General features: G+C 36.2%; 1 protein-coding gene across 1 annotated transcript in view; it reads left to right on the plus strand.

The window, feature by feature from the left end:
• Positions 1-11,771, plus strand: part of PIGK (phosphatidylinositol glycan anchor biosynthesis class K) — a 202,580-nt gene that overhangs the window by 86,312 nt on the left and 104,497 nt on the right. The window contains 1 exon segment of the mRNA XM_007946505.1: positions 3,441-3,613. Coding sequence (XP_007944696.1) covers positions 3,441-3,613 — 173 coding nt within the window.

Here is an 11,771-nt window from a genome sequence, read left to right on the forward strand (position 1 = left end):
ATGGGGTCGCTATGAGTCGGAAACGACTCGATGGCACTTAACAACAACAACATCATTAATAAAACATGCAAGTAAAATCTTGGTGAAGATAATTCAAAAATGGTTGCAGCAGTATATTGACGGGGAACTTCCAGAAATGCAAGCTGGATTCAGAAGAGTACATGGAATTAGGAATGTCAATACTGATGTCTGATGGATCTTACCTGAAAGCAAAGAATACCAGGAAGATGTCTACCTGTGCTTTATTGACTGTGCAAAGTCATTCAACTGTGTGGATCATAACAAATTATGGATTACATTGCAAAGAATGGGAATTCCAGAACACTTAATTGTTCTCATGGGGAACCTGTACATAACCAAAAGGCCGTCATTCAGATAGAACAAGGGGACACTGCATAGTTTAAAATCAGGAAAAGTGTGTCAGGGGTGTGTGTCAAGGATGTATCTTTTTATCTTACTTATTCAATCTGTATGTCACGCAAATAATCTGAAAAGCTGGACTATATGAAGAAGAAAACAGCATCAGGATTAGAGGAAGAACCCTTAACAACCTGTGGTATGCAGATGACACAACCTTGCTTGCTGAAAGTGAAGATGACTTGAAGCATTTACTAATGAAGATCAGAGACTTCAGTTTTCAGTATGAATTACACCTCAACATAAAATGAAAATCCTCACAGCTGGACCAATAAGCAACATCATGATAAATGGAGGAATGATTGAAGTTGTTTAAGATTTCACTTTACTTGGATTCACAATCAATACCCATGGAAGAAACAGTCAGGAAATCAGACAGCTTATTGCACTGGGAAAACCGATGCTAAAGACTGTTTTATTGTGTTAAGAAGCAAAGATGTCACTTTGAAGGCTCAGGTGTGCCTGACCCAAGCCATTGTATTTTCAATCGCCTTATACGCATGTGAAACTGGACAATGAGTAAGGAAGACCAATGTTTGTAAAGAATACTGAAAATGCCATGGGCTGCCAGAAGAATGACCAAATCCATTCTGGAAGAAATGTAGCTGGAATGCTTCTTTGAAGCAAGAATGGTCAGACTTCATCTCACCCATTTTGGTCATGTTGTCAGAAGGGTCTATTCTCTGGAGAAGGATATCATGCTTGGCAAAGTAGAGGGTCAGCAAAGAAGAGGGAGACCCTCAATGACAAGGATTGACACTGTGGCTGCAATGATGGACTTAAGCATGAGAAGGAGGGTGAGGATGGTGCAGATTTGGGCAGTTCTGTTGTTGCTATGATTCAGAGCTGACTCAACGGCACCTAACAAAAACAACAGCAACATATTACTTTCCTAGGTCTGCTGTAACAAAAATACTTGCAGTGGAGTGACTTATAAGTTTTAGAGGGTGGACATTCTGGAAGCCAGAAGCCCATATCAAGATATTAGCTATGTTGATTCCTTCTGAGGACTCTGAGCCAGAATCTGTTCTATGCCTCTGTCCAACTTCTGGGAGCCCCTGACATTCCTTGGCTTGTAGGTGTAGTATCACATTATATCCTTCTTCTGTCTCCCTGTCTATATTTATTTTCTCCTCTTTTATAAGGATGTCAGTCACATAACATTAGTACTCACATTACTCCAGTATAACCTCATATTAACCTTACTTATAACATCTTCAAAGACACTGTTTCCAAACAGGGTGACATTCACAGCTACAGGGGTTAGGACTTCAAGAAATCTTTTATGGAGGACACAACGCATTCCTTAAAAACCACCTATTTCAATTACTTTAATTTTAAAGCCCGTTCCCATATTAGGAATATACATACCTTACACTTTAAATTTGTAGTGGATTTTTTCAAAAATTATATTTTAGAGCAGTTTTATGTTTACAGGAAAATTGAATAGAAAGAGTTCTCATATCCTTCCCTACACTCCCTATATAGTCTTCCCTATTAGTATCATCTTGAATTAGTGTAGTTAATTTATTATAATTGATGAACCAATATGATACATTATTATTAACTAAAGCCATAGTTTACGTTAGGGTTCATTCTTTGTCTTAAAACAGTTCTGTGGGTTTTGAGGAATGCATAATGTCAAGTATCCACCATTATAGAATCATACAGAGTAGTTAGTACTATACTTGTTTATCCCTTCCTTGTTCCCCTTGAACCTCTTGGAACCACTGACTAATCTTTTATTGTCTCTATAGTTATTTGCCTTTTATAAAATGTCATATAATTGGAATCATACAATTTGTTGCCTTTTCAGACTGACTCCTTTCATTTGGCAATGTGCATTTAGAGTTCTTCTATGTCTTTTTGTAGGTTGATACATTATTTCTGTTTATCACTGAAAAATGCTCTATTATATGTATTTACCACAGTTTATCCATTCACTTACTGAAGGACATATTGGTTGTTTTTAGTTTTAGGCAATTATGAGTCAAGCTGCCATAAACAACGGTATGCAAGGTTAGTGTTGTCATAGGTTTTCAACTCTTTTGGGTAAATATCTAGAAGCATTGTATGGTAAACCTACCTTTAATTTTGTAAGAAAGTGGTCAGGCTATCTTCCAAAGTGGCATACCATTTTGCATTCACACCAGCAGTGAAGGAAGGCACCTGTTGTTTCATATCCTCGCCAGCATTTAGTGTCAAGTGTTTTAGGTTTTAGCCATTCAAATAGGTGTGTGTTGCTGGGTGGGGCAGTTAATGCACTTGGCTGCTAACTGAAAGGTTGGAGATTTCACATCATCTGTTCTTGGTAATTTACTGTTGTGGAATATCAGGGATAAAATTTACATAAAAATTGTTTGAGAACTTTTGGCTGTACATAGAAGTTTTCAGACTGTATTCTCTGGAGCGTTGGGTTATCTGTGGAGGGTACATGAGTATATTTACATCAAGGATAAACTAAGGAAGTCACTTGATTTTTAAAACAGCTTACAGAGGCTCACAGCAGGAGAGCAAGGGGGATATCTAGTAGAGAGACTATGTATGCTTCAACTTCCTGCTTTCCGGAGCAGTCCACTTTCACCTTTTTTATTTAAAAAACAAAAAGCATTGTGCTAGTAGGTAATATTTTATTTCAATGAAAAGCTTGAATGATGGATCATGATTACAGAATGTTCAAAAACCACTCTGATAGAACACCTCACAGATAGATATAGATGCAGAAAAAAAGGCAATTCTGTTGTCATAATGGTGAGTGTGATTTCACAGTAGATTTAAGAGATCAATATATATTTTGTAGCATATAATTCAAGAAAGTGAATGTTTTTGCTCTGCATGGCCAGCTTCCCTTTTATCCTTTGTAATATCTGCATAGCTTTCTTAGAATGTTAAGCTATATAACACTTTAATCTTTAGAACCATTAGCTTCCTTAAGTTAGACTTAAAAATACACTGAGGTCTGTGTTGTGTCATTGGTTTAGCATATGTAGGTGTATATTTATTATATATATACTTTTTTTCAGTTTCAGGTATGTCCCAAAAGTCTCTGTGTATCTACTCCTGGACATCGCACTGATCTTTTTCAGAGGGATCCTAAAAATGTCCTGATAACTGATTTCTTTGGAAGTGTGCGGAAAGTGGAAATTACAACAGAGACTATTAGTTTGCAACTAGATTCAGAAATCATGGAAAACAGGTATTCATCTTAAGTTATTATTTGAATAGAATAATCTAGTCTCATAATTTGCAAAACTTGATGAAACCTCATATAAAGAGGTGAAAGTTGGTGTTTGTAAGTAAAATTACATTTCTAACCAAAGTTCACTTTATGAAAGCCCTGTGCTTTTCGGATATATGGGCGAAACTTTTAATTATCAGTGGGAAGCTAAGATCATGATTACAATTATATTGGAGTTCCAAAATACAAGCTTTTGTTGTAGTGTGATTTAAGACTTGCTAAAAAGACTTAAAACTTTCTTCATACCTGGCTATTTCACAGCCATTCTCTTCTGTCAGTGGAGGTATGTGTAATGGTTCAGAAGACCTTTGTGAAAGTACAAGTATGTGAACATTTCATTCCATTAGTACTCTTTAACATGTGTATGTGTACAGTCACCTACTGCAGTAGAAACTGTTAAGTAATGAGGCATTGGATGGGGAAGTGGCCGCTGGGTTTTAGGATGCAATAAAGGCCCTAGGAATTGGGCAGACTCAAGAGAGACAAACGTAAAAGGGGGAACTGAGTTCCAAAAGAATGTAGACGCCAAGTACATACTTCAAACTATAATACAGTGCTCACTTGTTCAGAATTTCTCCAGGCTCTGGCAATCTGCTTAGTCTTCTGACTGCCACTTATTTTATTTCCTATAGTCTAGGTGATTTGTTAATTCAGTAGCATTCTCCTAAGCTTTGTTATATGCTCTTAAGAATGATATTTTTGAAAGCCAAGATTGTTGGTGCTAAGGATTGTCTTAATTTATCTTTAATTGAAGGGAAAATTACTTTGAACATCAAAGCCAGATATCAACCACTGTTGAATTATTGCACCCTCTAGTGTTTATAGTAAATTTTATTAAGGATATTGCTATTTACCAAATGATTTCATAATTGCTGGTATACTTTTATGCAATTAATTGATGAGAATTAAGTTCCCAGCATACTTCAGGAATTTTTACATGGATGCTAGAAATATTATCTTATTGTATGTAGTTGGTATTTATATGAAGAGATGAATGGCAATCAAAAGTTTATTTAGAGACAAGTATACAGTCATATGTCACTTAGTGTCTATGGTATATTCTGTGAAAAAGGATGTTATTTGATTTGGATGTCGTGTGAGTACTGTATTATATACAGGCAGTCCCCAGATTGTGAAGGAGTTCTGTGCCTATTCTACGTGGAATTTGTATATAAGTCAGAACAATTAGGAATGGTTTGTATCTAACATCAGTTAGTCAGACATTTTGTCTTAGTATATAATGTACCTTTTATGCATAAAAAAATTAAACACTTCTAGATATCTAAAACATCTTTAACATAATAATATACTACTAATAATGTTTTGATTCATATCACAAAATAGCACACATTTGTTATTACAAACCATTGTATGTACCTTGAACTTTTAATATATATATTAGATATAATTAATATATAAATAGGATTTATAGAGATTGAGACTATGGATGTATGTGCAGTCATATGTTGTTTGAACCACATGACTATATTCATGAGAGATCCATACATCGCAAGAAAACTAAGGAAATTACAGGCTAGGATGTACATGTGTATTTTTCAAATCTTGGGTTGAAAATCATTAGTTAAAAATAGTGTATTAGTCACTGTTATTAAAATTGGTAGTTGTACTTCTAAAAATATATTCTGTACATGTCAGGAAAAGAATGAAGTCTGTTGGTTTAGGCTTGTCCATGTTCCATGTTTTGTATCCTAGAGTACAGTAAATTAAAATCAAATAGGATGCAGAACTTTAGAAGCTCTGGTAGCGTAGTTCCTAAGGCATTTGACTGCTAACCAGAAGGTTGGCAGTTCAAATCCACCAGCCCCTCCTCGGAAGGAAGGTTGGGCAATCTACTTCCATAGTGATACTGCCTTGGAAACCAAGGAGGGGTTGTTATGAGTCGGATCCAAAATAGGATGCAGAACTTTAGTTCATAAAATTGACTAGGGAAGGTGTATGAAATAAAAATTGTTCTTGAATGTTTTTTAAAACCTAGAGATCAAGTTGTGTACAGTCATATAGTTAGTAACACTGTTTTGACATATGTCTTACTAATTGTGCTAATTTATTTGCAAGAGGAGACTAGATTATGTAAGGACTGGTTGTAATAAGCCTGGGTTATTTAACTTCTATCAGAACTGCTTTATAGGAGTACACATAGGTCTACTTCAGAAAGTATGCAATAAAAATAAATAAAATAAACATCCTACCACTCCAACAGAAATACCACAAATGTATGGCTTTAACAAACAGGAGTTTATTCTCTTACAGTTTAGGAGGCTAGAAATCTGAATTTAAAGTGCCAGCTCTAAGGATTGGGTGAAAGGGACTTGACTTTGGGCTTCAGCTCTACCTCTTTTTTCTGGCCCACTGGAGCTAAAAGTGTCTCTTCACTCAGGCAGCTGCTGGCTGGTGAGGCTAACAAGCCCGAGATAAATAAATTGGCACAGTCCTAATATTACCACACAACATGGCAGAACACTAGTTCAAGTCCAGAGACAGTCCCAAGATTGGCAGGAAACATGGCAGGTTGCTGACTGAAGACCCAGCTACGTGCAGGGTCCAAGCATGCCAAAAAACTGTAGAGACTGTTCTTAAAACTACTTGTATACTGGAAGCAGACCACAACCCTAAGGCAACTACTCAGCTGCTCCGGTAGGTTCCACTATGGCATTGATTATCAATCCCATCATGGGAAATAACTACATCCAGCTGCCCAGCCATTCAAAGCCAGGCCCAACCAAATTGACACATAACATTAACTGCTACACCTTGTATGCATATGACCAGTTTTATGTCCTTATTTTATGGGGGAAAATGGCCTCTAGCTTGTTCATGTAAAAATTTTGGCACACTCAATGTTACCAAATGTAGAAGTCTAAATTCTGTAGGCATTGCCCACGATAAAATGGAATCTAGGATAATATGAACTGTAAACACTCAATTTTTATCCTGGTTGTTTAGGAAAAAATTTACCTGGTCCGACTTTTGCCTGAGTCATTAAATTTAGGCATTTTGCTCTGTCTATGAATTTTCTGTTGTAATTTGTATTGGTTATATAGGAATTTCTTTCTTCAGGCAGTCTTTATTGTTCTTGGTAGGTGCTGTCAAGTTGATTTAGCAATTGAAAATTTGTAAGTCTAGCAGGAAATTTGATGCTGTACCCTTTTCTTACACATTTCGTTTACTATTCCTTCCTCTGCTTGCCTGTATTTTTAGGTTTTGAAAGGTTTTAGGCTTACATCTTTAGGCTTTTATGTTTTTTAAAAAATGTGTTTTGAACTCCAAGTTTACCCAATGGAGTAAAAGAAAATTTTCACTGCTTAGGGGTGACTCACAAGACTTGCTGCTATTTGTTTTTGTGTATTTTCCATTTCATCTAAGAATTTTTTTCAAAAACATTTATACCACAGAGTAGTAACTGTCAACTGTTGTTCCAAAAGTCATACTTTTTGCATTTCTTGCCCACTTTTTTCTTAAAGAGTTTGAAAGTTTTGATAACTCATAAGTCATGCATTGATTACTTTTTGAGGATGAATATGCATTTGCCATAATCTTGTACTTATCAAACCTGTATTGTAATCTTTGCTTCAGTTGGTCTTTTATAGTTCAAGATTTGAGTTGTCTGAATCAATTTCTTGTTGTTAGGTGCCATCGAGTCAGTTCCTACTCATAACGACTCTGTGTACAACAGAACGAAACACGGAGTGGTCCTGCACCATCCTCAAATCATTGTTATGCTTTGTTGCAGTCACTTTGTCAGTCCATCTCATTGACCTCTTTTTTGCTGACCTTCTACTTTACCAAGCATGATGTTCCTTCATGGACTTGTTATCAGTACTGGCTATCCTGATAATATGTCCAAAGTACATGAGACAAAGCGTGGTCATCTTCACCTCTAAGTAGCATTCTGACTATACTTTTTCCGAGACAAATTTATTCATTCCAGTGGCAGTCCCTGCTATATTCAGTACTTTTTGCTAACACCATAATTCATAGGCATCAATTCTTCTTTTGTCTTCCTTATTCATTGTCCAGCTTTTGCATATGTATCAGGTGATTGAAAATACCAGCTTGTCAGACACACCTTAGTCCTCAAAGTGACATCTTTGTGTTTTAACACTTGAAAGAGATGTTTTGCAGCAGGTTTGCCCAATGCAATATGTTGTTTGATTTCTTGACTGCTACTTTCATGGGCACTGATTGAAGATACAAGTAAAAGGAAATATTTGACAACTTCAGTCTTTTCTCTGTTTATCATGATATTGCTTATTGGTCCAGCTGTGATGATTTTTGTTTGCTTTATGTTGAAGTGTAATCCATACTGAAGGCTATAGATAGTCTTTGATCTTCATCTGTTATTGCTCAAATTCTCTTCACTTTCAGCAAACAAGGTTGTATCATCTGCATATCACAGGTTGTTAATAAATCTTCTTTTAATCCTGAATTAATTTAGGCATTTAAAAATACAGATTCCTAGGGCCCACCCAAGACACACTGAATCTGGATCTCCACGGGTAGATCTTAGCTATAGTATTTTTAGGATGTTTCCTACATGAGTATTCTGTAACCAGCCAGCTCTAATCCTAGGATTTATGTTTGTGGATCACTGCTAAAGAGATGTACATTGTAGGTTGTTATTGTTGTTGGCTGCTGTTGAGTTGGCCTCTGATTCATAATGACCCCATGGGTTACAGAGTAGAATTGCTACTTAGGGTTTTCTTGGCTGTAATTTTTACAAAGGCTGTTTGCCAGGCCTATCTTCTGTGGAGCTAGTCATGAGTTCAAACCGACAGCTTTTAGGTTAGCAGTTGATTGCAAACCCCTACACCCCTCAGAGACTTCTGCAGTTGTAGAGGTAGGCTATATACTGTTGTTGTTATGAGCCATCAAGTCGGACCTGACTCACAGCAACCCTTCCTTGGGTTTCCGAGGCAGTATCACTACGGAAGTAGATTGCCCATCTTCCTTCCAAGGAGTGCCTGATGTGTTTGAACTGCCAGCCTTCTGGTTAGCAGTCAAATGCCTCAGGTACTATGCTACCAGAGCTCCTGGCTATATACTACTTAAATGAAAATAATTTTAATGCTAATTATCAATGACTGGATAGGTTATTTTGAAATGAGGTTCAGAATAATAGTTTCCAACTATCTTTTTCCAACTTCAGAGCAGAAAGGCTTGGATGAATGGGTATGTTGGGGTATGGACTCTGGCATGAGAGACTTCCCTTGGGATGTCTTCTGGTAACTAAGAGGCCTATGGAGCCCTTATATGAACTAGACTTGTCCAGTACCTTGGTGGATTTTTACCCTTTGAGTGGTTGGTAAGAAACTTTCTTCTATTTCTTAAATATCTTTTGAACTTCAGAAGATAGCTTATAGTTAGAGCAGTTATTTGTCGTTCCATTGACAACATAACCCTTTCTCATTGACTATGCCAGGGATACAGTGAGCCATGAGAACAGCATATATGAGTCTCTCTAGCTATTTCTGTTTTAGAGTACTTGAAATTTAATAGAATCAATAATTCTCTGTTTTCATTTCTAATTGGGTATAACAGTTATATAAAATCATTACACTTGTCCCCATTAAATATACATAATAATAGCTTCTATTTAGCCTATCACATTGCTTACCTGAACTCCTGTTGAATAGTGAAGCAAAATATTCTTATGCCATTGTTATTTAGCAGGAGATAGATACCCTTTATACAGTCTCATTGTTTTTGACTGGCACAATGGCATAGTGGTTATTTGTCATGAACTTTAGAGATATATGAGGAAATAAGTTTTGTTTCTGTCTTTTCTGGGCTCTGAGATTTTAGGTTAGTCAAATAACAGCTCTAAATCTTAGTTTATTGTTGTTGTGAGATGCTATTGGGTCAATTTTGACTCATGATGACCTTATGTGACAGAGCAGGACTGCCTCAAGGTTGTAATCTTTATGGAAGCAGATTACCAGATCTTTCTGTTGTGGAGCCACCGTGTAGATTCAAATTGCCAACCTTTCAGTTAGCCTCTGAGTGCTTAATTGTTCTGAGATCTCTTAGGATTTAACAGATTTCTTCTTCCATTCCATATAATAATAATATATAAGAGCTAGAGCAGTGCCTAGAGCATACTAGATACCCAAATGATAATAGTTTCTTTCCTCTTGCCACCAAATTTTTATTGCTAATTATTAGAGTTTTTATATTAACATTGTACAAGAGTAGAGTATTTGACTAAAGTAAGCTTTGAGAGAATAAAAAGTACCTCCACTGTTCCTGCTTTCAATGCCTGAGCCTAATGGATGTCAGTCAAATTTACTTTTTTGGTTGGAATTTTGTGTTTGACAGAGCTGTCCTTGTTAATGAATTTTTATGCCCTATTTGCTTTTTAATATTGTAAATTGCACACCTCTTTTACATGGTATTTAATGTGAAGTGTCTCAAGTAAAGAAAAAATAGAAACAAAAAAAATGCTTCTAAAAAATGTAGACAAGACTATTAACATTTATCTGTATTCTTCTTTTATTCTTTTATCATTTACCCTGAGCTTCTTGGCTTGCTTACTTTAAAAATTAACCATTTTTCATACCATACATACAGAAAAGGATACAAAATATAAATAACAGCTCAATGAAGTATCACAAAGCAAATATTCATATAACCACCAGAAAAAGAAAAAGAACAATGTTATATACCAGAATCCCCCATAGGCCCTTTTTCTGTCTGTCCTCTGTTTCTCCCCCTCAAAGTTAACCACTATTCCAAATTTTATGAAATTTACTTTCTTACTCTTTGTTTTAGATTTTATCATGTAAGGATGTAATTTATCACCTAGCATTATTTTATCACCTAAGCCAAAATATAACCTTGATTATATCCCACCTGAAATTAGAGACCATCTGAAGAATAGATTTGAACACAATGACTGAAGACCAAATGAGTTGTCAGATGATATCAAGACCATCATCCATGAAGAAAGCAAAAGGTCATTATAAAGACAGGAAGGGAAGAAAAGACCAAAGTGGATGCCAGAAGACACTCTGAAATTTCCTCTTGAGCAGAGAATAGCTAAGTGAATGAAGGAAATGACAAGATGAAAGAGCTGAACAGAATATTTCAAAGGGCAGCTCAGGAAAACAAACAGAAGTATTATAATGAAATGTGCAAAGACATAGAATTAGAAAACCAGAAGGGAAGAACATGGTTGGCATTTCTCAAGCTGAAAGAACTGAAGAAAAAACTCAAGCCTCTAGTTGCAAAATTGAAGGATTCTATGGGCAAAATATTGAACAACGTAGGAACCATCAAAGAAGTTGGAAGGGATAAATAGTCATTATTATCAAAAAGAATTGGCCAATGTCCAACTATTTCAGGAGGTGGCGTATGATCAATAATAACTAGTGATATTGAAGGAAGAAGTCCAAGCTGCACTGAAAGAATAGGCAAAAAACAAGGCTCTAGAAAGTAATGGAATACACATTGAGATGTTTCAACAAATGGATGCAGCTCTGGAAGTGCTTACTCATTTGTGGAAGAGATTGATATTTGTGCCCATTCCAGAGAAGGTTGAAAACAAAGAAGAATCACCAGTAGTTGGAAAATATGGCTTTGGTGATAGAAATGATGCTGGAGATCGCATGATAGAATTTTGCAAGACCAATGACTTATTCATTGCAAACATCTTTTTTTCAGCAACATAAAAGATGACTATACACATGGACTTTTCCAGATGGAGTACACAGGAATCAGATTGACTACATCTGTGGAAAGAGGCAATGTAGAAGGTCAATATCTTCAGCCAATACAAGGCCAAGAGCTGACCGTGGAACAGGCCATCAACTGCTCATATGCAAGTTCAAGCAGAAGCTGAAGACAATTAAAACAACTCCATGGGAGCCAACATATGACCATGATTATATTCCTTCTGAACTTATGGACCATCTAAAGAATAGATTGAACACCAGTGACTGAAAACCAGAGGAAGTGTGGGATGAGATCAAGAACATCATCCATTGTATCCAAGATCATATGTAGGCAGACAATGGTCCTATAAGTTTATGTGAATGATCAGAATTCCCAGATGTATAGTAGAGCTGACAAGGGGCAAGGTTGTGGTCACTGCTTGGTC

This window comes from Orycteropus afer, unplaced genomic scaffold (assembly GCF_000298275.1).
Source record: "Orycteropus afer afer isolate SDZICR_OR568_19922 unplaced genomic scaffold, OryAfe1.0 scaffold00164, whole genome shotgun sequence".
In the NCBI taxonomy this organism is placed as follows: domain Eukaryota; kingdom Metazoa; phylum Chordata; class Mammalia; order Tubulidentata; family Orycteropodidae; genus Orycteropus; species Orycteropus afer.